Source organism: Castanea sativa, chromosome 1, assembly GCF_040712315.1.
Source record: "Castanea sativa cultivar Marrone di Chiusa Pesio chromosome 1, ASM4071231v1".
NCBI lineage: Eukaryota > Viridiplantae > Streptophyta > Magnoliopsida > Fagales > Fagaceae > Castanea > Castanea sativa.
The window spans coordinates 80,161,481-80,189,417 of NC_134013.1; the positions used below are offsets into that span (position 1 = coordinate 80,161,481).

Below are 27,937 nucleotides of genomic sequence, written 5' to 3' on the forward strand. Positions count from 1 at the left end.
CATACAAAAACACCTTGATAGATCAAGGACTGCCATAGTTTTTTTAATATGATTTCTTGAATTAAAAAGGAAAAAAATCTAGTTGCTAGAACAACTCACACATACATTCTTTACCCAACAAAAGAGGAAATGACATCATCAAAGCACAATTATTGGATTTGCTACTAAAATAATAGTGTTTAAATTAAAACCCAAAGCTCCCTGCTGAGGATAAGGAGAACAAGCTAGAAAAATGGCACACGTAATTCAAAGGTAGGTGAAGTTGGCAAGCAGTTAATTCAAATATAATGCATAACTGGCCCATAAAAAAATGCATCAAGACATCAACCATGAAATTATATGTTTAGTAAGCCCTTTAAGTTAAACCCTTTTTTTGTGGTTTTAAAAGTCATGGAGCCTAAAGTCCCTAACTAGCTTTTAAATTCTTCATATAATTAGTTCCTTTTTACCAAAAGATAAAGCAAGAATCTCAAAGTTCCAATTTTCGAATCTTTTAGTACATTTTGGACCGTCCTAGCTATTATGGTGTATAATTTTCACGTGGGGGCATTTATGACTTGGAATGCATGTTGATGAAATGATATTACCTATATCTTAAGAAACCTTCATTAAACTTTAAGGTTATACACGCAACAAAAAAATTAGGTTTGAACAATGACCAAAAATCCTTGATTGGGTACCAAATTGCATGCTATATTTCATTTATTAATAATCAATATTTTCTATTGGTTCATGACAAGGAAATCTAAAAAGATAGGCAAATCATTCTCAAAAAAAGAAAAAAGAAAAAAAGATAGGCAAATAAAAGAGGCAACTTTTCTTTTTCAATTTTGTTTTGAGACAGAGAAACGTGCTTCAACTTTAAGATTTTGGGCCCTACCCTGCATTCTTGCTCCCTTTTTCTTTTTTCTTTTTTGTTAATAATAATAATAATAATAATAATATTTCTTTAATATCATAAATTCATGATCTCAAAAAAAAGAAAAAAGAAACGAAAGATGCCGACAAGCTTTTCAAGGCAGGGCCAAGGACTACGTGGCACGTGGTATCATGGCACACCATTTGGGCCAAAGCCGTGTCCTCCACGTGGCAAACACACGTTTCTTGTTTTTGTTTTTTGATTTGTTCTGTGAACTTTCTGCACATTACAGATACATGTGTACTTCACCACCACCAACCAAAAAAAAAAAAAAACATCAACATCGTAAAAACATCAGACGTAAAAAAACTCCACCAGCTGCTTCTGACGCGGACGTTGCATGTCCAGCTGCCACATTTGCCCCGTTGACAAAAGCATGTAATAATAAAATAAGAGTAATGTTACTGCTGCAACTTATTTCTTATATTTTGTCACAACTCGAGTTGCAAATTGTAAGGAGTGGAGGTATGAATTTGTTACTCACAATTTGTCATGTTGTGAGTTGAGGTCAAAATTATGAAAAATGTTGTGTTTTTAACATTATTCATAAAATAAAAATAGTATTTATTACATGCAAACGAATAAAAATTGTGATTTTATCTTTGAGGTGTGTATAAAATTATGCAAAACCGTTTATTTGCAATAAGTTTAATGAACTTGCATAACAAATGGTTAATTTTATACATTTTTGTTCAAAAACTATTACACTGTACTACAATAACTTACTAAATATACATGGTTAATGTAGTTTTTTATTTTATTTTTTAAATATTTTTTCTCTCCTCCCTCCTCGTCCTCTCACACCCTCATTAGACACTCTCTCTCTTCCCTTAGCTTTATTTAATGTCCATAAAAGGTTGAGAGAGTGTCTTGGTAGATGGAATAATAAAAAATGATTAAAAAATGATTAATACATAAACTGATGTAAGTATTTTTATAGAGTGTTTGTATAAAATAAAACAAGTAGATTTTTATCTCTAAATAGACAAATTTTTTTAGAAAAACTAATACAAATGCCCTAACTATGATACAATTTTTATCACGTTTAACTATGGGTAGTTATTCGTGTTCATGTGTCAGGTTCATGTCGTGTCAACTCATGAATATCTGAATATATGAGTCCATACTAATCTAACATATTTATTAAAAAGCTCAAGATTTCTCAACTTTAACACGACCCAAAGCTAATTTTATGTCGTGTCGTGTTGTGTTAAGTTTGCGAGTCATGTCCAATTTTACCATCTCTACGTTTAGTGCACGATAATGACTCCAATTAGGTCAAGTAAAGACATCAATTTGATTTTAATGCTAATAACAATATTTTTTTTTTTTTGAGAATACTAACAATAGAGTTGTTTCTTTAAAAAAAAAAAAAAAACAATAGAGTTTAGTTTTGTGAACGAAAATTTTAACTGAAGTAACTGAGTTTGAAACCAACAGAGCCACGTGGCTATGTACAGGACTCATTAATGATGGCACTCGCCCAAGAAAAAAAAAACGAGAAACTAAAAACTAAAAACAATAAACAATAAAATTGAGTGGCATTGAAAAACGTAAAAAACAAAAAACAAAGACGAGTCTCACGCACGAGACAACATAAACGAAGCCTGCTAGAACAAGATAGAAGAGAAAAACGCAACAGTGCCTCTTTCAAAGAAACGGTCATATCTCATCAGAATTCTCATTACCAGCTCTTCATCTATTATCTCCTCTGGAATCGGCTTTTCTTGGATTCATTGGTAATCTGGGGGAAGCTGATTTCATAGGATGGAGAAGCCGCCGCTAAAGTTGGTGAAGAATGGGAGTGAGCGATCGGAGGGGTCAAGTGGAAGCGGAGGAGAAGACAAAGGAAGATTCGAGTATTTCGGGTGGGTTTACCATCTGGGTGTCAATTCGATCGGCCACGAGTACTGTCACCTACGCTTTCTCTTCATTCGGGGCAAGTATGTCGAGATGTACAAGCGTGATCCTCACCAAAATCCCGGCATTGTAACTCTCTCTCTCTCTCTCTCTCTCTCTCTCTCTTTTTACTATTGCTTTTAGACTATAGTTTTTATGTATCTATATTTCGTAGCTACCTATATAGGGGCACAAGAAATTCGGATTCTTTAGTCTCTTTCTTTGGTTAAAAACTTCTATTCTGGGAATTTTTTTGAGGTGAGGTTTTTGAATTTTTAGCAAAGTTGAGTGAAGAATAGTGGGGCTCTTGATTTATTTGTTTTGGTTTACTTTTTTTTTTTGTTTTTTGGTGGGATAACGTAGGTAACTTTTATAAAAGAAGAGTCTTTGGACTCGTACGGGCAACTGCCCTCATACGCTAGAACCACTTGTCAGCTAGTCCCTGGGAATTCACCCTTGACGGGTTTAGGCAATTTATGCTCATACCCATATGCAGCTCAACGTTCTCATAACACTTTCATAACAAATCTTTAAGTGGTAGATTGTTATTGGTTGTTACATGAGTAGGCAAAAAAATAATTTAAGTTACAGATTTAAATTAGAACCAATAACAAGTTACAACCTACAACCTATGATTTGGTGTGAAAATGTAATGGATGTAGTAGCATTTCTCTTTTCTTTCTTTAATTTTTTTTTTCCTTAAATGTTTGAATTTTGATTAAGGGAAATTTGCGTGTGTGGGAATTTAGTTTGTTGACAAACTATGATAGATCATAGATGTGTATGAAATGTTGAAATTGGAGCTGGAGTGCCTATTTGATGTACAGTTTAAGCTGCATTAGAAGGGTTGTTCTCAGTGGCAGTGCAAACTCTTAAGTAAATAAAAGACAAGAGTTAAGACTTAGACGAATTGTTTGTATGTGCATTTGAATAAATTTTTTTTTGATAAGTTAGTAATAAAGTTTTATCGAAAAAGAGAATTACTTAATGTTCACAATGATGAACAAAAAGCATCCAAAGGAATTACAAATAATTAAAAAGAAAAACTTAGAGAGTTATTGTGCAAAACTATAGTTTAAAAAACAGTATATTTCCTTTTAGGATGAAAATAAGTTGAACCAAACTGGTCAAACCAATAACTCCTTATTGTTCTTGTGAAGTTTTCACTTTTCATAGGTTGAAAACCTTGTGTAATCACCTCATTATCAATGTTATCAAAAACATTTCTCAAAATATAACAAGTTAAAAACCCTTTTTTGTGTCAACTTTTCTATAGATCACTTTCTCTCTTCCTCATTATCTTCTTCTTCTTCTTCTTCTTCTTCTTCTTCTTCTCTCTCTCTCTCTCTCTCTCTCTCTCCTTTTCTCTTGTTCTTCAAGTAGCAGCAATCTGAAGGAGATTTGGGACTATGAGGGTTTGTCATTTTGTTTTATAACCACATAAACAGTGGCCACATTCTAAAAGTTATTCTTTCCCCTAATTGTTCTTTTCTACTTTATCTGCTCATGAGCTTCTAAAATTGCAAAGAGCCCCCCTCAAAAAAAGAACTCTTATAATTGACCCTAAATTTTTTTGCAGTTAATTTTTTATTCAGTGGGTTAACTACAAAAATATTTCAAATATCTTTAATACTTGATATATGCCCTAATTTTTTTACAATTATTTGACAATTAATAAAATTCATTTAGAAAGTGCAAAAAAGGGCTTTCAAATTTAGTACATAGTGGATTTATACAAGAGACATATCCAAAAAAGAAAAGAAAAGAAAATGTCTGTGATTCAGAAGTTCCAAAAACTCCTAAAAGTTAGAGGCCAGTAAACTTGTAGCCACCCCAATCATAAATTGATCTTAAGAAAGAATACTTCAGTTTTACTACTTAAATCTCCCCCTCAAAAGTAGTTCTTATCAACTTAATCTAAATTAGAGTAGTGTGTATTAGTATGGAACTAATAATTGTGACAAAATCCCAATGATAATGTCAAGTTAAACAATTTGCACTGTGTTGACACCGTAAAGGAAAAGGAGAAATTTACTACTCATCTTTAACAAGTATAATTATGATTCTTATTATCTTGCAAAGAAGCCACTCTCATTTTAGAGGATTCTATTAGGGTTTATATCTTGCTTCTTTTTTTGGATAGGTATCTTGCTTTAGTTTTCTCTTTGGATGTCGCTTCTGTGTTTTTGACTTGGCCAGGCCTTTGCAAATAGCTGGTTTTGCATTTGTTTTTGTTTTGTCTGTCTTTTATTTTTAATATCCACTTAATAAAAAGCTTTTCTCTCCTTATTAAATAATTCTTGGTTGTTGAATACAATTATGAACTTAAAATTGTCATACATGAGAAAGAGAGAGAAAATCATCATACTATTTTTGTATAGAGACATAATATTGCCATTGTTTATTTATAGCATTGGTCCTACTGCCACAAGTAAGATCTTCTTCTTTAATTTTTTTTTTTGATACTTGAACTTTATGCTCAATATTTTCTTGGTGCAGAAACCCATTAGGAGGGGTGTTGTAGGGCCTACACTTATGGTGGAGGAGCTAGGGCGTCAAAAAGTCAATCAAGGAGTAAGGACCTCATAGATTTATTTGTCCTCTTCATGAGAAACTTATTCGCATGGAACCAGGCTCTCTCTTTTTCCCCTGCCCGTGGTTAAAATTTATTTTCTTTTCTTGATAGCATGTTTCTTTGTTGACTTGTTTTTTCTTTTCTCTGTTCGAGTGTTCTGTACTATACTCCCTGTGTACCGCAGCCTCTTTTTTCCTCCCATCAATGAAATTTTTACTTCTTTATTGATAAAAAAAAAATTATATGTCCCCTTCACCATTGGTAAATATAGATTTTCATCTTATTTGACTGTGCATGCTGCTAATGAATTTTATTTTTGGTAGGATTTTTATGTTATAAGGTTTTGCAACCGGTTGGATGAGATGAAAAAGGGAGAAGTAAGTTATTTCATGTTTTTCAGTTTTGGAGAACTTCATTTAGAAATTGAAAACCAAAAAAACAATTCAGCTTATGAATCTAAAAATATTTGAATCTCCCTTTTTTTTTCTTTTTCTTTTTTTTATCGTTTATGTGGACATGAGTAGCAATTGATTGGTTTTTTTTTTTTTTTTTTCCTTCAAGATTGCTTGCCGCTCAGCTGGAGAAGCTCGAAAATGGATGGAGGCATTTGATCATGCCAAGCAACAGGTATGAGAAAACAGCTAGAAGGTTGGGGCTAACATAGTGAACTTATAAAAATGTAGGCAGTGCTTTTCCTTGTAGCATTGGCTTGACTCTTCAGCAATGACAACTGCAATCAAATAGGGGTTGTACTTTTTCTGAGGAAAATCTAAACATTCTGGTGGTTCTTGTGATGTGAAAGTGAAACTTTGTTATTCAAGTATTGAAAACGTAGCGTACAATGAAAATTCACTCTTGCAGAATTTGCCAAGTTTTCTTGTCTTCGTTTTACTGAAACTTTGTTTCTGGCAGGCTGAGTATGAGATTTCAAGAGGAGGTAGTACCAGAAACAAACTTAACATGGAGACAGAGTATGCTTATTTTCCTAAATTGATCATACAGTTTACCTAAGTACTTGAATTGGCTTGAGTTAATTTTCAAAAAAATCTTTGAACTGTTTTAAGTGAGGACTGAGAGGAAACTTCCAGCTGATTCCATGTGGTAGATTGTGCTGTTAAAATGAAAAACAAGCTGAGACCATTTTCTCTTCGAGGGGATGTTTCCATAATCAGATGGTACAACATAAGAAAAATATTATTGTGAAGTAGTCTAGGATAAAGGTTTGGATTTGATGTTATCTTATATGATATATGACCGATGCTTGGATCATCATTTTAATACTATCTGTACTGTATGTATGCATACCTTACAGGGGCAATAGTTGTCCTTTTATCTGATTGATTCAAGCCTCTGCATTCTTTGACATATGATATTTTCTTGCACAATTGTTCTTGTCTTATAACTCTTAACCTTATTATACTGTCAAAGGATCAACTTGGAAGGACATCGACCTAGAATGAGGCGGTATGCACATGGGTTGAAAGAGCTTATAAGAATTGGGCAAGGTGAAGTTGCATGTGCATGGTTCAATTTCATTATGTTTTGTGATGTACTTTGCACGTTTTCATATTGAAGAAATTCTTTACCTATCAAAAAAAAATATTGAAGAAATTCTTTGTGGTTCCTTATCTGGCACAAAGGAGGAGTTTGAATTTAATTACAAAGACTGACATTTGGAACTTACATTTGCAAGATATTTAACTTATCCCAAAAAAATAAAAACAAAACTAGACGTTTCCATAGGCTGTTAGAGTTTTTAATTCTGTTCAAATCTTCATGTCATATTGTTTATGCTATCTTTATTGTCAAATGAAGGTGCACATTGATCTTTTTATGCTTGATAATTGTGACTGTTACCTAGTTTCCTTGTGATATACTATTGTTTCAATGTAGATTTCTATCATATTAGTATTTTGTATGATTAGTTTAATTATCAAATGGTTTTTCAAAACACATGATTGTACGTATCAATATTAAATATTCTTAGAGTTGAAACATTACTTACCAGTACTCATGCATAAATTTTCTCTTTCTGTTACTTACAGGTCCAGAGACACTTTTGCGCCAATCGTCGACCTTGGGTGCTGGTAGGCCAGATGGGTACATTGAAGGGGACACTGGAGATGCAATTGAGGCAAATGAATGGAAATGTGTGCGGACAATTAGTGGTAATTTCTCTCATTTTAGTTTCATCTCTTAATCTCTTAGATTTTATGGATTCTTTGTACATTTGAGTAGTGCGTAGGGCAGCTGTAGAGTGTATATCCAGTATACTTCAACCGATTTCATGCCTTGTTGTACTCTATTTTAGATATCAATACAAAAATGTGTTCAAATGTCACCATTCATTGTGTTGTTTAGCTTAATACTGATGATGATCAATATCTTTCTATGACCTTCCTGTGAGTTGGCTTTGTGTGTGAGTCACAAGCTAGGGATCTACAGTTTAGGTACAGTTGTATTTCAAGCCTCATCTGCCTCATCTGATGTTGCCGAAATGGTGAGGCTTGTTGAATGTGTCTGTCATTGTGATCTTGGGTATTAAAGCTTAAGTTGTGATGGCTGAAGATAGTATGTGAAAGTGTTTTGATATGCAGACACACATATTACATATATATATATATATATATCTATATATATATATATATGTATGTATGTGTGTATATATATATATATATTTATTTATATATGTATGTATGTATACAGTATACACATTCATGTGATTTTCTATTTTTTATTTTTCGATGAAATTTTGGGTAAAATTTACTACCTCTTTAGTTAAATTTGGACCATTTGGTAAAAAATATATTTCTATTTTTATTGTTCAATATATTTCTTAACGTCAAGTTCTGCAAACTAGAAAAGAAAACAATATGCAAGTTTAGATAACATCCTTCTGTAGTATGTTGAAAGAGAAAGGATTAAGACCCAGATGTATATTAATTTGACACACACAGTTGTGCACACACCTACACGCACATGTCACAACATAATGTTAGTTTAGAGTTGAAAGAAAAGTAACAAATTTGTGTATGGGCTAATGAGAAAGGGAAAGTGAGGCATTTACCTAAATCTATTGGATTTAATGTGTAAATAATTGTCCTGCATTTTTTTTTTTGAGAAAAATTGTCCTGCATGGTTGAAAAGTTTTTTTGGCTGGGTCTTTTGATATCCTTCTTCAAACTTTTTTTTCCCCTCAGGTGTTAGAATCTTTGAAGATGTTTCTGACTCCCAGGTATCTATTATTGTATCACTTTGTTTTTTTCTTTGGGATAAGAATTATTACGTCAGTTCTCATACTACTTTAAAAATGGTTGTAGTTTAGTTGGTTCTGCTGGGAAATAGATCTTGAAAAAAATCTGCGCTTATCTAGATTGTTATTTTACCATGAAACATGGGGAAACTATATCACGTGTTTTTAGTTAGCTTCTAGGGATTATAACACTCTTTCCCAAATATTGAATTTCATTACTGCAACAATATCTCCTGGAAAGATTCTCAGTTGAAACAAACAGAGGCTTGAGGCATTTAAAGAATCAAATAAATTTATTATGATATTTGGACAAAAAATATGATCAGATACTGTAGGCAACAAGAAAAAAAGAAGACCAGATACAAAGGAAAAGAAAATCACCTCTGATTCACATGGGGATACTTTCCTGCTTCAGTAATTACACTAGATGCACCACTTTCTGCAAGATTTCATTTTCTTTTTGATAAGCCATTTCTTCTGGCTGCTATATGTTCGGATCTAGAAAATGAGAAGTTTATGATAAATGTGTAATGCAAATCTAATTTTCTTACAGCTAGGGTCATTATTTTTTAAAATCAAATGTCTCATGGTTTTCATTAACTTTAGAAAAATGGGGTAACTAAATTACAATTTCTTCTCACAATCCCCTTGCATGCTCACCTACAGTGGAGCTGCTGTTCTACTCTACTCAAATTCTCTGTTGCCATTAACTTTGATAGGACCCAATTTTGTGCATCATTATAAACTTATAATTTTTAACTGCAGTGACTGTTGGAATACACTGTAATTCCTCTTTTATATTGAAAGTGAAACCTAGAAGATGATAAGTTGAAGAAAATGTATAGTACATAAGGGCTACTTAATTGTCTTTAAACCTCAAAAGTCTTGTTCACCTTAAAGACCCCATTCCTTGTGAAAGCCTAAATGAAAGTTATTCTTTGACATACTGATGCCTCTCATTTATTATCTCATATATAAGTCAACATGGTGGCTTGTTACATTATTTCAAATTTATATATTGATGAATAGATAAAAAAAAGTTTCAATGAATTAGTTTTTAATGAATATTTTGTTTTATTTGATGTGTATTGAGTTGTAACCCTTATCTTTCATAAACGTTTGCTTAAAATAAAAATTATTGCGGTCTATTGACTACTTCCCCTGGCAAAATTGTGTCTTGAATTATCCCAACCTCTTCTCCTCTTTCATATTTTTTGAATTATTTAAAATTTAACAATTTGCAACTTCTTTATGTTTTTGAAAGAATTAATAATATACGAATTGCATATCCTTAGCTTTCTGTTTATGTAAAATTTTTCCTGGATCTGTGAACTACCAACAAGTACATCATTGTTTTTAATTTTCCAATCTAATCTTCAGTCTGCATGTTTAACATGTAGAAATTATAGTTCCACGGATTTTTTGTGCATAATATTCTCCATATTTATGTTATGATTATGATTGAAACTTGATAATATTTCTTTCTTTGGAACCAAAGTAAGTAATTCAAGTTTTATCATTGTATTGCCTCAAGTAGCGCATTAATTATTTTTGCTCCATGTAGAGCGGTAAAGGTGTTCTTGTGAAGTCAGTTGGTGTTGTTGATGCAACTGCAGATACTGTTTTTGAAGCGATCTTAAACATTGAGCGACACCAGAGATACGAGTAATTTGCTTATATTGTGCTTATATTGTTTTCAAGAGTGATGGTTACATTGTATATAACTTCAATGACTCAAATAATTTTCTTCGCAGGTGGGATATGTTGACAGGTGACTTGGAGTTGATAGATTCTATTGATGGGCACTATGATGTTGTCTATGGGATATATGATCCAAAATTTCTTACTCGGTATTGTTGTAAGATGGCTATTATGTTTTATTTTTAAAATTTTTTTACGAAGTAAAATAACCCCGACAACAACAATGACATAGTGCCAAATTTTTTGGGATCAGCTATGGATTCTTAACAGATTAGTCCGAGTTAGTCACATGTATTCTTTTCCTCCTTTCTATTTTATTCGAAGTCATACACTATGTTACTTCCTTAATTGATATGTCATCTTTTTCCACTTCTACTGATGTTATTTTTGGTCTTTCTCTACCTTTGTTCGTTTCTTCAACTTGAATAAACTCACTATTTTTTGTCGATGCATTAATCGCTCTCCTCTGAACATGATCAAACAATCTCAAACGACACTTCTTGTCTTTTCATCAATAGAGGTCACCCCTATCTTTAAGTGTATTTCCTCATTTCAAATCCTATCTTTCTGTGTATTTCCACTTATTCATCTTCTCATTTAAGCTACATTCATTTTATGAATATGTTGCTTCTTAACAGCTCAATATTCAGTACCATAGAGCATAACAGGTCTTATAAAATTTTCCTTTAACTTAATAGGTATTCTACGATCACACAATATTCCTAATGTTCTTCTTCGCTTCATCCACGTTGCTCTTATCCTATGATTCACGTCTCTTCAATCTCTCCATCCTTATGAATTACTAATCCAAGATATCAAAAGTTCTCGCTCTTTAGTATCTCTTGACCATAAAGTCTTACTGCCCCTTCATCTATGTTTCTACTTTTACTAAACTTACATTCTCTTAATCAATGCCTTTAGATTCTATAGCGTCTCACCAAATTTCTAACTTTTCATTAACTCCACTTCTGGTTTCATCAACTAAAACTATATCATTTGAAATAATGTGACATTAGAGTAATTAAATTCTTTCTGCTTTACCTATCAAAAAATAATTATAATGTGACATTTCTGAAGATTATCCATTGTTAGTAGTTTACCTAACTCTGCTGTCCAAGCAGGAAAAAAGTGATCTTGCAAGGTTCCTTAGCACTCCATGTACACCATGGGATGTAAACTTCTGATCCTTTGAGAATATTATAGTAGGAATAGACTTCAAGCTTTCTGCTCTTGGTTAATGTCCACAAAGTCTAATAATCGGCTTGCCCTTGTGGAAAGCAAGGGTATTAGAAATCAGAGAAACTAATCACAGCTTCTAGCTCCCAATCTTGGAAAGGTCAAGAAAAGTGAGGATTCCAACTCCATCCACCACTAAAATAAGAGCAAACAGAAGTACCCTTATCTACCAATCTAAACAAATCAGGGAACATATCATTAAGACAAAAAACAATACCACCTGATCCATGTGCCATCCCCTATGTACATTTAACATTCTTCAAAGAACATCCCACCCTCTTCTGATGACTGTCCATAAACTTACCTCATACAAGCTCCTAACCACCTCTGTTAACACCCCATGAGTCTCCTTGTATCATTCAGATAATGTATCTCCATAGTTGTTCCCTTTCAGTGGCAAATCTCTATAGTGACTTCCCTAGTAAATCTTGATTAAATGTACCCAGCTTCTTATCCCCCAATCACCTTCCTTGAGTGGTGAGCAAACTTCTCTCTAATCTGATTTAGATAAAATATTTTGCATCCCCATTCCCCCTCACGAATGGGCATAGTACAGAGTGACATAAATTGCATAGAAACAGAAGATAAAATACTCTTTATAAAAGCAATTCATCCCCCCCCCCCCCCCCCCGGTTTCTTTTAGAAATATAAAGTTTCTTCCATCCTGCATGCCTCCTCTTCATTGTCTAAATTATTGTGTTCTATATTGCTCAAGCCTTAAAAGTAGATCCCAATGGTGTCATACGCACTCCCTATTAGGCTGACAGTGCTAGCACTAACTGACTCTTATCAAGAGCATGTTATCTTCTCAATATTGCACTTAGATCCATAGGTATGCTTACATCAGTATTCAATGATTTTTCAAAATGGTTGTGTATTTCCTGAAAATCCAGCAAGTTATCAGCTTCCTGAATTCCATAACATTATTTGAAAAATGCCATTGGTGAACTTGTCTAAACCAGTACCTTGTCACCATCCCAATGGTGTCATACACACTCCCAATTAGGCTGACAGGGCTAGCACTAACTGATTCTTTCAAGAGCATGTTCTCTTCTCAATATTGCACTTAGATCCATAGGTCTGTTTACATCAATATTCAATGATTTTTCAAAATGGTTGCAAATTTCCTGAAAATCCAGCAAGTTGTCAGCTTCCTGAATTCCGTAGCATTATTTGAAAAATGCCATTGTTGAACTCGTCTAAGCCAGTACCTTTCACCATCCTTGTCTTGCTTTGATAATTTCTTCTCTTTCCAACAGACTTCCCATACTCCTTTAGTCTCTTTGTCAATGGATGGCATTTGCAATCTTGCCACTTGAGGTCTCTAATTGGCTTGTTAAGCGTAAAGCCCTTTATAAAACCCACCATTGCCTCCTTTGCTTGTTTTCCTTTGAGTGAATGACTCCTTCAACTTCTATATTATTGATGAGAGCCAAGAATCTTGTAGCTCAACTAGTTGGCATTTCCTGGTATTTCTAACAAAAACATCCAGGGTTCAAATCCCTTTATCCCCCAACTATCGAATTATCGAAAAATATTATTGATTAAGTTGACATTTTTTTGTCAGTTGACCAAAAGATAAAAGAACCGCCTATTAGAATCCCCTTCCACAAACCATAAATTTCTCAACTTCTATTGCAATTTATTTCCTCCAATTGTGCTAATCTCTCTATCTCAGTTTTTAATTCCTCCGTCTTCATTTGATCATCCATGGTAGCATTCCACCCTCCTCCTTTCCATACGGAACCTGTAACTCCACCATTTTCTTCTTTTTATATACCATGAAGGTCTTCCAACTTCGTTCAATCAGTCTTTCCACTGTTAAAGGTCCTATGTTCTATCTTTAATGCCTTTTCCAATACCATCGATGCTCCGCATGCCATTGTTTCCTTATATGTAGTTCTTAGTCATCGGCATTCAAAGCTTACCACTCTTGTAGTGAATTCATGCTTTTATATATTTTTTTTCCCCCCAGTTTGATGCTTAATGTTAATCGAGACCATAATGGATTTTTTTGATAAATATCACTTGCTTCACTTAATTTCTTTACTTCATTTTGTTTCTCTATCATTATGTGACATTTACTTGTTACGTGATATTGAATGGTAGGTGGCATTCTAAGAGAGATTTTGTCTTCTCTAGGCAATGGTTTCGTGGACAAGATGGAACATATAGTAAGTAAATAAGAATCCATATATGCAATAGGATGATTCCAAAAATATTGTGGGTATGGTCTGCATAGCTCATATTATCGGAAACATCTCTAATGCTTACTTTAAAAATCCTGTTGGCCTTGATACTGGACTGCTTCACTCAGAGATTGTTTTACGATAACATGCTATTTTTGAATGCATGGAAATGAAGAAAAAAGGAAGAATGGATGGTAACTAATCATCTTTAGGATTAATTTATGTTTTTAATTTTTTTTTTAAAGAGATGCTTTGGCTCTCTAAATGGAAATGCTTCAGAATTTAAAATTTCTCCTTGCTATGGCAACTAGTTGCCACAAGCCAATGGGCTCTACTGTTAAATGATTTACATGAAGCATTCAACTGAAAGCAAGTGAAATTTCTTAACTTGAATTGCCTGAGCCTGAGGTGACATAACTTTTTTGTTTGCCTTTGTATTTGGCTGACATATGAAATGCATATTTTCATGCAGCAATCTTGCAACGTCCAGCTGTACATAAAAAGAAGCCTCCAAGATCTGGTTATCGACGTACAAAAATCAACCGTAAGAGATTTTGTTGAATTATTGAAAATCATATATAATGTCTACATTGCTTTAAATTGCAATATTGACTTGTCTGTTTCTTTTCCAAGACTCAATATGTACTGCCACTTAATTTTAATTTCTACTTTTTAACAAATTAGTCAGTTACAGTGGTACATTATTTATTTGATGTAAAGATGACATTCTGAAAATTTTCACTTACTTTTGCTTCCAGCTAATAGAAGGATTCAATTAGGTTGTTGCTTTTATAATCAGTCCTATGTTATAACTGTGTAGTAGATAATTCTGCTTTAGAGTTGGAAGTTGGATGCATGTTGTGAATGCATGAGGATCCATCTAGCACACCATGGACTGTCTTAAGGCTTCATGGGAAAAAAAGGAGCAGATGTTTGTTGTAAAATTAAGAGTTTATCATCTGATGATCCAACCACCGAGTCTGCTCAGACTTACTTTTTCCGTTTTTGTAGGCCTCTATGTTTCTGTTGTATCTCTCTCTCTCTCTCTCTTCTTCAAACCCAGACCAATGACCAGATGTAACTGAAACCTTTTTACTGTTATTTAATAATAACGATATATTTGTTCCCCCTTTTTTATTGGTAAGTTATACACACACACACACACTTGGTGGATCTTGAACCCAAACCTTACCCTCCACTCTACTCTTACAAGGAAGGGAGGTGGCATTTGAGCTAAAGCTCATTGACATTATATTCACTCTCCTTCACATAAACTTAAGAGTCAAAATTTGTCGTTGGTATTTAAAAATAATAAAAAAAGAGGTAGGATTAGTGGTGGAATCTGTTTTCTCTAACTAGCTCATTTCTGTATTCAGAATTATTTCAAGTGGGCTTGAATGAGCTTATTTTTCATTGGCTTTTTTTTTTTTTTTTTTTGCGTCAAAGTACGGCTGTACTTGGAAGAAGTGAAGCTTAAAAAAGCTGTATATAAGTTGATGATGAAAATAAGCTAGCATTTTAAGCTAAAAAAATAAACCCTTAATAGTCTCTCAGTAAATTTTTATTTGTTCGTATAGAAGATGAAATCTTAAAAATTTTCCAGAAAAAAAAAAAATTCTTATATGTTAACATCTTTGTATTGTAAAAAAATATACTTGCATCGGTGGTACGTGGTCATTTGTTAAATGTTTGAAAGCAAACCCATGGATCTTATCATGTTTTATAGGTTCTCATATTTCAATTTCATGCTTTCATAATTTTTCAAAAAACTCCAATGGTCCTGTTTTAATTTTCTACACTAGCTGAAGATGAGTTTCTGAGATTTCTGTTCAATTTAATTTATCAATTTTTTTTTTATTGCCTCTCTTTTTTTTCTTCTTTGCTTTTTTTTTTTTAAAAAAAAATTTATTGGGTTTTTATTGTATAATACCCTCTACCTGGGTCATGCCCCTTTTGTGTTTTTTCATGGATTTCTCAAAGAATTTTTATGCATACTATTTGTCTTTCAACTCTAGCAAGCTTGTTTTATGAATTTTGATTGTAACTGTTCATGTCCAATTGAGAACTCTTTTATTATTTCATTTCTTGTTCATTAGTGGATATTGAGTATCAAGTCTAACAGACAAGTCAACAAGCTTTAACTCAACTGGCACCTCCTCCCTTTATAATTTCTAGGGGGAGGGTTAGTTCATGGGTTCAAGTCCCATTGGGTGCTTGTGTAACTTAGCAATCAAATATAGTCACCTTTATTAACTTGTTTTCCCTTCTTCTTTCTTTTTTCCTTTGTTTTACACTGTAGCATCTACCTGGGAGATCAGAAATTTAAACACGCCCATTGTTTCAAATGCTCCAAGATGTCTTGTGACTCAAATGTTCGAGATAGATTCTTCAGGCTGGTGTAGATGGACGAAAAGCCACTGCTCAAAGTTTGAAAAGAGTATTCCTTATGCGCTATTGTGCCAAGTGGCAGGTGTGATTATCTAATATTTCTTCTTATATCCAACTTACAATCCAAAGAGTAATGCTAGTGCCCCATAAAATGGCACAACTTGTGCCACAGCACGCGCACATGGTGAGTTGTGAGTGGTAGATGTGTGATGGTGGGTCCATGTGGGAACACACCTCTACCACTCACAACTCGCCATGTGGGTGAGTTGTGGCACAAGTTGTGCCATTTTATGTGGCACCAACATTAATCCAACCTAAATGGTTTAGAATCTGGTTGACCTTGAAAAGATCATTGCCATGATCTCAAATAGTTTTAAATCACATTAGCAATACTTCCAACATGGGTTTACACAAATGCACACTTGATTTGTGTAGCATTTGCAGACTACTTTATCTTTGACTAAGCTGGAAGACAAGATGCTGAAGAACTTTTTGCCACATTGGTAGAATGATTTGAGAACAGTTCAAATTGTCATGGGGAATAAATCCCATAACAAAGGAAGAGAAATGTGAATCACATATACTTTTGGGTTGCTAATCTAAGCATGGGTATCCATTGTGTTGATGTCAGTTATTTTTAGATTACTTATTTCAAGCACTGAAACTGAATCCATTTTTATACTTAAATAGTGTGGTTGAGTTTAATTCTACACTATGCATTACAATGTAGTAATGGACTTGGAAGGTATCAATAACAATTTTGCAGAATTGGGCGTAATGGGAATTATATAAGGGGTTACAAGTTTCACGGCTATGGAATTGTGCTGAACCTATGTTTGGTTGGTACTACCTTAGGTTATTGGATAACAGCTAGTATTGGCAGGCAATAGATGGCATTGGCCATTATGTCGCTGATATAAACTGTTATAGGTTTTATATCGGTATCACCCATCAATATTGGGTATTATTGGTATCAGTTATCCATAAACCCAATAAAATCATAACAGCCAATATTAAAATGTTTCCAGATGAAGAGGCTTTATTCAATTAGGATTTGTATTGGAGAGGCTGATAAAAAGTATGGAAGTTGAGTAGCAATTTTTTTTTTTTGATAGGTGGAAGTTGAGTAGCAATTGTATTTTTATTGTTCATTTGTTCTATGAAGCCATGAGAGGGGTTTGTGTCAAATGTTCCCTTGGAAGGCAATTTTATATAATCTAATAAAGTGGAAGAGAATTATTGTGGATTGGTGTTGGATGTCTAAGAGAAATGACGAACCAGTCAATCATTTGTTGCTTCATTGCTCAGTTGCGAAGGAGTTGTTGGCCTTCATCTTTGTGGTATTTGGTGTCAGATGGATTATGCCTAAGTTAGTGTTTTCTTTGCTTCAATATGGGTGTAGAAAACCTGCTTTGTACAAAATGTTAAAAACAAAGTCTGGAATATGGTCCCAACATCTGTCACGTGGAAAATATGGCATTAAAGAGATGGATGGACATTTGAGTGGCAGGAGCTTTCTTTTGACAGAATTAAGTCCAGATTTGTCCAAATTAGATGGGAGTAGTATATTGAATATTTGGGATTTTTGGATTATTTACTGATAAAAAACAAGGACATTTTTGTTTTTGTTTTTGTTTTTGTATCTTTCTTATACAACCTGTATACCAAAGTCTCTCTCTTTGTTTATTTATTAATGAAATTTATTTATTTATATAAAATAATTAGAGGGTATGATGAAGATATTAGTCTTATTATTAAGTCTATTTATTGTTAAGCAATACTGAGAACAACATAGCTCAACAATCATAATGAACCTATGAAGTTTTATTGCACAATTTGTCGATGAGATGTTTGTTGCAATGGTAGTTATTTTTTATTTTTTTATTTTTTGCTAATGGATGGTCAGGTCTAAGAGAATATATTGGAGCAAATCCAGCTCTCAGTTTGGAATCTGCCACCACAGTTGTCCATTCAAAAATCTCTGATGTCTCTGTGCCCATTGGTGAATATGAGGATGGAGAAGTGCAGGATGAGTTTTATGATGCCATTGCTGCTGACTCATCATCATCCTCAGAAGATGAAGAAAGCGACAGTGATGAACATGACAATAAGGTTTTCCCTTTTCTGCCTCTTTTACATCAGAAATAGATTACATTTGGGGTCTGATTGAATGTAACTGGTGCATATAGAAGCTATCATTTTCAGATTCCAGAATGTAATATCTCCCTTGAAACTTGCCAGGGATCAAAAGTGAAGCTGAAGAATGTCTCATGGGCCATCGCAGGCTTAGCTTTGAAGCGAACTTCAGGTCCACTTTACAAATAATTGTACCTGAAAAGGGGGCACCAACCAGTTATGCTACTCTGCATATTGTCGTCAATAGTCGTATATAGAAAATATCTATACATTTGTTTTTTATTGTTCTCACATTAAAGTCAATTACCATTTAGGTTTGTTTTGGAGAAAACATATGTATCGGGTTAGTTCACTTAACCCTAACATATACCATATTATTGATATATATAGGTATACAATGAGTTTAGTCTTTTGCCACTAGCTTTATACCCATAACAAGGCTCTTACCTCAAAATATGCTTATTACAGCAGAATGCCGAAGTCCAATATTCCCATGTAGTCCTAGATGAGACTGACTAAGCAAAAGCATTGCTTATTTTTTCCATGTTACCTTTTTCATTTATAGCAGAGAAGATTGGTGTTCTAATTCATCTAAGGGATATTATGGTTAAATGCCGTTGATTATTCTGATACGATGCTCCTTGTTTGTTTGTCATATTTGTGAATTTCTACTCACATTGTGAACTATTTTATATCCTTTGAGGACAAATGCCTTAGGAAATGAAGTTAGTAATGAAGAAAATCTTGTGCATTAATGTTGTTTGTGTTAGTAGCAAATTGCTTAAAAACCAAAAGCAGTTAATTTCTCATTTCTGTTTCCCCTTCCATTGCAAAGAATTCAAGACTAAAGTACTTATTATTCTCAATGCAGCTCCAGATGCAAATAAGGAACTAGACCCTACTGTAACTCCTATCAGCATTGATCCAACCCAGTGTCATGGTTCCTTGCACAAAGCAAAGGATGGCACAGACACAAACTGTTGGGCTTCTCCAAGTGGTACGGGATTTATGATCAGAGGAAAAACTTACCTAAAAGATAATTCTAAGGTGGGTTGTGCTCTTCTTTTGAGTTATATGTTCATGTTTCAGCAACCATGTTTTAGTCCATTTGTCTAACTGTGTTCTGTAGTTTGTTATGGCACATTAAGATATAGACAGCAGTTGATCTGCTCTCCATATAACGCTGCTCACCTAACCCTTGCCCATTTGGAGTTGTTCTTTCTCTGTACCAGAGCATTAGGTTTAGTTCTTTCAAAAATACAACTTCATGAATAATTTATCTATGAATTAAGACCACTTTCTGAATCACAGACTGATTTGCAACAGACCATTCCCTTGGACAGCCTTTGTACTTGATAGTATCGACTAAAGTTCACAGATTTTCTGTGCTTTGTGTTGAAATTCGATCTCAGCAGTCAAGCTCTTGACCTTATTAGAATCATGTTTGACTTTAAGGGTCTATGTTAGTTTTTTTTTTCCTCTTTTAATTGGCATTCCAGATTGTTTTGGGTTCTATCTGGTACTCGTGATATGAAGGCATCTTCTGGAGGTGTTAAGAAAACAATGCACATGAAGCATGGATATCTATGAACAAATCATATAAGCTAGTTGCCTGATTTTCCGGGAAGAGTGGAATATATTTATTCAGTTCAGGGATTGGATTATTTAGAGTGGAGTTGCATCCTACTTTGAGAATTGAACGTGATTCCAAAATTTTGAATCCTGTTTGATATCAGTAGTTCTATGTATTCTGTTGTACAATTTATTTATTGTTAGTGTTTTCTGGCTATATGTTTCTTTGTAAACTGTGATAAATATAGTGGTAAATAGTTAAATATGTTGCCACTTTGAAAGCTAAACAAGCATTTTACTATTTTGGCAAAAATGATGTCTGACCTGCTTCTGTAAGTTATATACAGATCTGTCAATTTTTAGTTAATTGATAAACTCTTTCAGGTAATGGGAGGAGATCCCCTTCTCAAGCTCATTGCAGTTGATTGGTTCAAAGTGGACAAATCCATAGATAGGATTGCATTGCATCCCAGGTCTCTTGTTCAGGTAGAAATATGGTTATCATATCATTTGCTTTTCATATTATTATGATGGCTAACTCTGACACAAATGGCAAAACTTAAGCTTACTCTTTTTTTTCCTTTAACCACCCATAACTATATGAAGTTAGATCCTTATATTTTAGGTAAACTGAAAATTCATTGCAACATAATATACAAGATAGAGCAGCCATCTAATTTGAGAGCATCCAGAAAAGACTTAGAAATAGTGCAAGGCCCATTTGGCTTACACATGTGCTGCTGCATTTGCTGCTCTAGGAATCCACTTGAAAGAACACTTATCAAAGCTGCTGGTCAATTACTTAATATCCTCTATTTAGGAGGCTATTTCCTAGCTTGGTCTTTTGTTTCTTTTTTTAGACAAGTACAGCTTGGTCAATGATTATAATTCAGTAGAAGGATCCATCAAAAGCTTAGTGTCACTTTCAATTTCAATCAACTGAATCCCTTATAGTTTGGCCTTGTGGGCAGCCCACCAAATTTCCATAGCTCCCAGCACCTCTTCATCATCCATTCAGTCCGGGCTCTACAATGCTTCTTGAAATTATATGAAACTTTTGTTCCTAGTCTTCATGGTTTGTTTGTGGAGAGCAATCATTAATCCCCTTTTAGCCAGCCTGGTCTTTGGTTTCTTTTTTGAGCATAAATTGCTTAGCCTGTCAAGGGTGACTGCCCCTAGATTACCCAATGACTAGTTTTGGTCGGTGATGTCAGTTGCCTATAGGTTTTACTAGCTATAGGCAAGTCTAAGGGCCAATGCTTTAGAAAGGTTCCCTACGTTATCTGGGAAAAAAAAGAAAAGAAAAAAGAAGTTGGAAATGTTTCAGTGTTTCATGTTGTGCATAGTGCAAGCCAGTGTGCTCTAGTTCAAATGGCACTTCCTTGTCTTGCAAGAGTAAGGTTGAGGGTGAGGTCATGACTCATGGATTCAAAACCCACTTAGTGAGTGTGTAACTTACCAATAAATAAATGTTGTGGATAGTGCAACTAACACAAGTCACCCTTTTGCATTTATTTACATTGAAGGAGTATTTGTTTCCTAAATTATGGCCAGTTTCAAGAAAAGACATAGCTACATTAAATTTTAAGCTATTATTTGGTGTGATTGGCCAAAAATGTTTTCTTGCTTCCCAAAAGCTCTCGTGGGCCTTTATGTGGGTAGCATAGTTTAAATTCATGTCCTATTATTTTAATGTGCTTAGTATCTTTTAACAAATGAAGAGGCAGTACAAGCCCCCACTTGATTTAAGCCTGTATTATATACTCTCTCTTAACTGGATATTACAAATAAATAATAAATAGTAGGCTAACAAAGGACACCACTTGGAAAGTTTCAATTGCTTCTTTTTACTTCCCCAGTTTTATTGTCTTCTTGTTTTTTTTTTTTTTTTTTGATAGGTAAGAAAAAGTTTACTAAAGACACTACAATATTCATGAAAGGCACAAAGTAGTCAAAAAGAGGAAAGAAAAAAAGACAGAAAACTATTGTCTTCTTGTTGATTCTATTCCTGCGACTTCCTTTTTACCATTTCCATCTATTGAAAGTTGATTAATGGAAGGATACACATATACCTTCCTTTGCCTTTTTATTTCTTTTATGGTTTTAGAGTACGACATACTCTCAGTCAATGTGGTGTAAAAGATAGTTCAGACTATGCCAACAGTTGTGGCCAGCTCCAAGGCAGTTTATATCTGACTTGGTTCCATTAGTAAATAATATCTTATTCTTATGAAACCTACATACTTTTATATATGTTACAGTAGAATTGTTGGAATATTCTCAAATTCGAAGTATTTAGTTTTTTTTTTTCTTTTCCCAAATCATATATAGCAATTATATCTTTTGTGTGGATCTAGCAAAACTCAAAATGAATGGCAAATTGGAGATAAAAGATGTTTCTTTTAGACTTCAGGACATATTTTAGAGTATTTGAGCTTGTTATTCTTGATTCGTAATCTGTTAAATCTTGTGTGACTAACTTTTCCTTTTTTCAATTCTAGTCAGGAGTTGGGAAAAAGCTTCCATTCATCCTTGTCATTAACCTCCAGGTATGCGAATGAATGCCTTCGAGTCTCCTTTTTTCCTTTCACACATAATACCAGTGCAATACTAAAAGCTACCGATCTTTGCATACTCTAGTTGTATGAAGCAGTAAAGATTGATTGCAGTTTTTCTGTTATAATTTTCACACCAGAGTACTTTTTCTACAAAATACAATCTGAGCTTCTACAATGCATGGTGAACTTATTTGAAGAATTTCCTGAAATTGTTTTAGGTGGTGATGGGGAATAAATGTGGGCCTGAGTGTAGAATACAACAGAAGATTCAGTGGAACATTGAGCTAATTTTTTAAAAGCAGAATGATTGATGTAAACATGTTAGTTGCTGATATTCGCTCAATTAGGTTTAGAGAACAAAGAAGAGATAAATTTGAGATGGGCTTTTTCAGCTAGTCTTCCTCTCAATGTTTTTGCTTAGGAATGACATCTACCATAACAACTATAACAAAGCCTAACTACCTAAGTCCCAAAATTTTGGGGTCAGCTATGAATCCTTAACAAATTAATTAGGGTCAGCTACATGTATTTTTTTCCTCCATTTTATTTTATCTGAAGTAATACTCTCCATTACTTCTTTAATTGACATGTCCTTTTTATTACTTAAACTAACGTTATTTTTGGTCTTCTCCTACCTTTTTTTGTTCCCATAACTTGGATCAACTCACTCTTTCCTACCGTTGCACTAGTCTCTCTCCTCTGAACATGACCAAACCTCTGATATCTAGTGATATAAATCTTATCGTGGCACATGATCTTCTTTGGTGTTGTAAGTCCCAGTTCAATCTTTAACGTAGGATAATGTATCTTAATTTCTCTGTTCCAGGTCCCTGCTAAACCAAACTACAGTTTGGTCCTTTACTATGCTGCAGACAGACCATTAAATAAAAGTTCTTTGCTGGCTAAGTTTGTGGATGGAAGTGACATGTTTCGGGATGCCAGATTTAAACTAATTCCTAGTATTGTTGAGGTATGGAATGCTAAGTATAAAGCTTCTATTGAATCTTATTGGCTTATATCAGTTTTGCCTTTGATGTCATTGGGCAGCTAATATTTTCTTGAGTAGTACAGGGGTATTGGATGGTCAAGCGTGCAGTCGGAACAAAAGCTTGCTTATTGGGGAAAGCTGTAACCTGCAAATACTTCAGACAAGACAACTTTTTGGAGGTAACACTACCCAAGTATTCTTATTTTATCTTGTCTTTGTGTTAGGCATGCTGATTATCGCTAATATATTTATACAGGGTGTATGTGTTAATGGGATGTCAAGTACTGTGAAATGATTGAAACCAGTATACATTTTTATTTAGTATTGCCAAACTGTGTGAAAGAACAGGTTGAGTACTATCGTATACATTTCAACATGGCCTGCCTTCTTTCTGGCCACTAACACATTTACTCTCTCTCTCTCTCTCTCTCTCTGTTGTTGTTGTTGCTTGATGCTATCAGAAGTGCATATTCTCTACCCAATATAAGATCTAGAGTTTAAAACATGGTATTTTTCAAATTGATTTGAAAAATCAGGATATTGCAATATATCCAAATTGCAAGCTAATTTTTTTAAAGATAGTTCTGTTTTGAGAATACTTGGACAATCAGGTTATGGTGATATCTGATGTCTTGCTCAATTTTGATGTTGGGTGTGAAACCCAAGATCTGGTGTGACTATCTCAAGATCATTCCACTTTGTCCCCTCTCTAGCAGTCTCTAACAAGTACTCTTTTAAATTTTATTTTGTGAATAACTTGCCACACACTTGCAGACACCTTTTAATGATATTCTAATAACATCATATAAATTAGGGCAAGCAATGTACATCACATTAAGTTTGACTCCAAATTATATTGGTTGGAATGCAAGCTTTTACACACACTGTGCTTGTTCTGCGGGTTGCTGTTTATGCCTCTTAAATTTACAAATGACTGTAAATTCCTATCATGCAGATTGATGTGGATATTGGATCATCCTCTGTAGCAAGGAGTGTCATCGGCCTTGTTCTTGGATATGTCACAAGCATAGTTGTTGACCTTGCCATTTTGATAGAGGTTTGTCAAAATTTGAAATACTATGGAAAATAAAGAGAAACAAAAAAAATTGAAGTATGAAACGGATTAAAATGGTTCAGTCACTAAGAGCTACATCTACAACATCAAAAGCCAAATGGCTACTTGTTTCAATCTCTTGATTGATAATACACCACATTGGAACCTATATTTATATTGGGATTAACAAAATTTGAAAATAGGTCAACTATCAATTTAGTGCAAGCATATTTTGAATTTGAATTTCATATCAAGATAATTGATTGTGCCAATCCCGTGATTTACTCCAAGCAATCAATTCCTTGATTTTATCTTCAATATGTGGAAAGTGAGTCATACTTTCCAACAGCTTGTCCCTTTTTGCAGCTAATATTTGCAAAAAAAATTGTATTCTCCCCTTTGTATAAAGGTTTTCTCTTCTTGTGCTGTGTGTTTGAGATTGTGAATGGGTTTTAAACATTTAATAGATTTCATCTTGTAATTTCAATAGAGGTCTGCATTTTGTGATTTCAATATATCATGAATGTTCTTGTGCTGTTAAGATATGTAATGCGTACATAATTTAGGTGTCTGATTGAAACAAAGGTTAGTTAATCATTCTTTGGTCTTACTTTGTCATAAATACATTTTGTGCCTATTGCTGCATCACATTATAATCTTGGCAATAGCAACTAGGTGCATAATTTTCAAAATCCTCCATGTTTAAGCATGGGGTGAAGGTTGAGGTTATGAGTTCAGGAACCACAAGATGTGAGTAGAAATTACCAATTACGAAAAATAGTATGGAGCTCTTTATCAGTTGACATAATGTATTGATGCACCAAAGCTAGATTTCTTTTTTAATTAACTAAGCATACATGCATGTCATACACAACTAGATATTGACAGCTCTTTGTTTGCAGGCAAAAGAAGAGGCAGAGTTGCCTGAGTACATTCTCGGTACCGTTCGGCTAAATCGTTTGAGGCCAGACTCTGCTGTAAATTTGGAGGTTTGAGGTTTTCATATGTCGAAATTCTTTAGTCATCTCACTCGTCATGGTTAATGCCATTACTATTATTGGTGTACATTTTCCAATGTTTTCCAGTTTAGTGTAGAATCTTCCTTCACATAAGTGATTTGACATTTAATATTTAATAATTTATAAACAGAAACCTTTCATAGGTCCATTTTTTCAGCTTTCATCTTCTTCTTCTTTTTTGTTTCCTTTTTATTCTCTTGGTTGTACTCCATATGAATTTTATTGGAAAGGTTAGTGTGATAGTTTTATAGAACTTACAGAAGAAAACCCCAAGGCTTCCAAGGAAGCAAAAGGGCAAATTGCAAACTGGAAATCTAACTAATTATAAGTTTCTGAAGCCTATAAAGAGACCCAAAACTGTACAAGCTATCTTATACGACCCTGCATCTACCATCTAATTATCAGCATTCAGGCTTTTTTTTTCTTTTTTCTTTTTTATAAAATCTGCAGCCAACCATCTAGCTTTTAAATTTTTTATCTTTTGTATCCTTCACTCCATCTTGTAGAAAATGACGTAGTATAAAGGAAATAGTTAACTTTGTTGCTCTTAGGGCCAACTTGGAGTTGATAAATTGCTTTATGATGAATGTGAGGATTAATTTTTATCACCAATAAGCTAGTGGCTTTCCACCATTCGATTCGGGGTGCTCATAATTCTGTGTTTCCTTGGAAGGGGGTTTGGAAACCAAATGCGCCTAAGCGAGTGGCTTTCCTTTTGTGGACAGCTATTCATGGTCAGATTCTTACTTTAGATAATCTCATGCTTTAAGGTCACTATTTGGCAAATCGTTGTATGTGTTGATGTGATGGGGAGTCGATGGACCACCTCCTTCACTGTCCTGTTACATATACCTTATGGACTTTTATGCTTTAGACTTTCAATATTCATTGGGTTATGCCAAGATCGGTGGCGTAATTATTATTTTGTTAGTATCAATGGCTTGGGAATCATACTTCGAATATTTGGAATATGATTCTAGGTTGCTTGATGTGGATTACTTGGTTGGAACAAAATCGCCGTTCCTTTGAGGACACTAAGAAGCCGTTGGAAGAGTTAAAAGGTTTTATGCCAATGTAGTCTTTTTGAGTGCTCTCGTTGTTGGGGTTTTACTGATTGTTCCTCTCTCTATGAGTTTATATTTTCTCTTAGATTGTTTCCTAATTTCCCTCTTTTTTTTGTAATTTATTTTATCCTTTTCTTGTTGTTCATCATCATGAACAACTTGTATTTTTCCTTACTATTTTCTTTAATAATATTTTTCTGATTACCTATCAAAAAAAAATTTTATCACCAATAAGCTCTAGCTCAAAAGGCATTTGTTTCTTCCTAAATAATGGAATGGAAGGTGAGTCATAGGGTTAAGACCCATTTGGTGCATGGGTAACCTACCAATTTTTCACACACACACGCATATATATATATATATATATATAAAATGGTTAACAGTAGTCCTTGGACCAAATGTCATCTCCTTTCATCATAAGCTCCTCCTTGGCGCTCTTTTCAAACTCCTCTCAATAGCTTCATATTGATTAGACAAATAGAAAGCAATAGGTGTGGAGCATGAGATCACACCATGGAGGCATAATTTGTGTATTTGCCCATATATATAAGATGTTTGGAACTCATACGGTCACACCATACTTCTAGTTCTTGATTACTTGGATGAGTGAATAGGTTTATGTGAAAAGCTCTTGGTCACTGTTGTTAACAACACCAAGGCAGTGACCTAAAGTTGATTCTACTAACTAATGCCATTATTCTTGTCCCATATGAGACTTTGGCTGTCTTTTTTATTTATTTCTTCTTTTTCTTGTTCTTTTCCTTGTTTTTGTTTTTAGTTAATTTATTTGTTCGCTTTCCATTCTACTAGATTCTTCCAAATAACCTGTTTGTTTGTTTAGACTCCTTAATGCAGATTGTTTGACTTAATATATTAGCCAAGTAGTTACTTAGGTTAATTATTTAGATCTAAATTAAACAATAGTAAATCATATCATGCAAAGTAGCGGAAAATAAAAAACACCACGATATGATTGCCCAGAAAAACCAATGAAACCAGCAGTTTCAAGGTAAAAACTTGGGGAGGATTTGACTTAACTATCTTCAAGGTAAAACCAAATCTACTATAGAGAATTGAAGTTTTTACAATCATATTTAACCTTAAATTTATTGCTACTTCTAGTAGTAATTTACTGACACGACCACGTGCAAGTTTCGAATCCACAAACTCCTTTTCTTTTGGATTTGCTTTGCACAAATACCCACGTTTGTGACTTTTAAATCTCACTCAAAGGTTTAGCAACACAAATTATCCGGTTTGTGACTCCAAGACCACCCTTAAAGGTTGCAGTTGTTGATCTTGTTGCAGCAACTTCAGATCTACCGGTTCTAATGGTATGAGAATGATTTCCGGTAGTGACTTTGAAAGAGGAGGGCACAATACCTT

At 34.0% G+C, this 27,937-nt stretch overlaps 1 protein-coding gene across 5 annotated transcripts; it reads left to right on the forward strand.

The window, feature by feature from the left end:
- Positions 1-2,439: 2,439 nt before the first annotated feature.
- LOC142614579 (protein ENHANCED DISEASE RESISTANCE 2) lies at positions 2,440-27,862 on the forward strand. Of its 5 annotated transcripts, none has more exons than XM_075787135.1 (23): positions 2,495-2,908; positions 5,318-5,392; positions 5,717-5,770; positions 5,955-6,020; positions 6,306-6,364; positions 6,822-6,898; positions 7,439-7,561; positions 8,594-8,628; positions 10,211-10,311; positions 10,401-10,496; positions 13,693-13,757; positions 14,245-14,316; positions 16,072-16,242; positions 18,067-18,272; positions 18,402-18,468; positions 19,168-19,343; positions 20,253-20,354; positions 22,370-22,417; positions 23,253-23,396; positions 23,498-23,593; positions 24,370-24,471; positions 25,371-25,457; positions 27,703-27,862. In XM_075787135.1, the coding sequence occupies exons 1-23, from the start codon at positions 2,687-2,689 to the stop codon at positions 27,769-27,771; spliced, it is 2,313 nt and encodes a 770-aa protein (XP_075643250.1). In that variant the 5' UTR covers positions 2,495-2,686; the 3' UTR covers positions 27,772-27,862. The 5 variants fall into 5 exon arrangements, 4 of the variants coding, with proteins under 4 accessions (XP_075643270.1, XP_075643250.1, XP_075643264.1 ...); XM_075787149.1 differs by lacking the exon at positions 27,703-27,862 and adding an exon at positions 26,468-26,606; XM_075787142.1 differs by lacking the exon at positions 27,703-27,862 and adding an exon at positions 25,994-26,020.
- Positions 27,863-27,937: the final 75 nt, after the last annotated feature.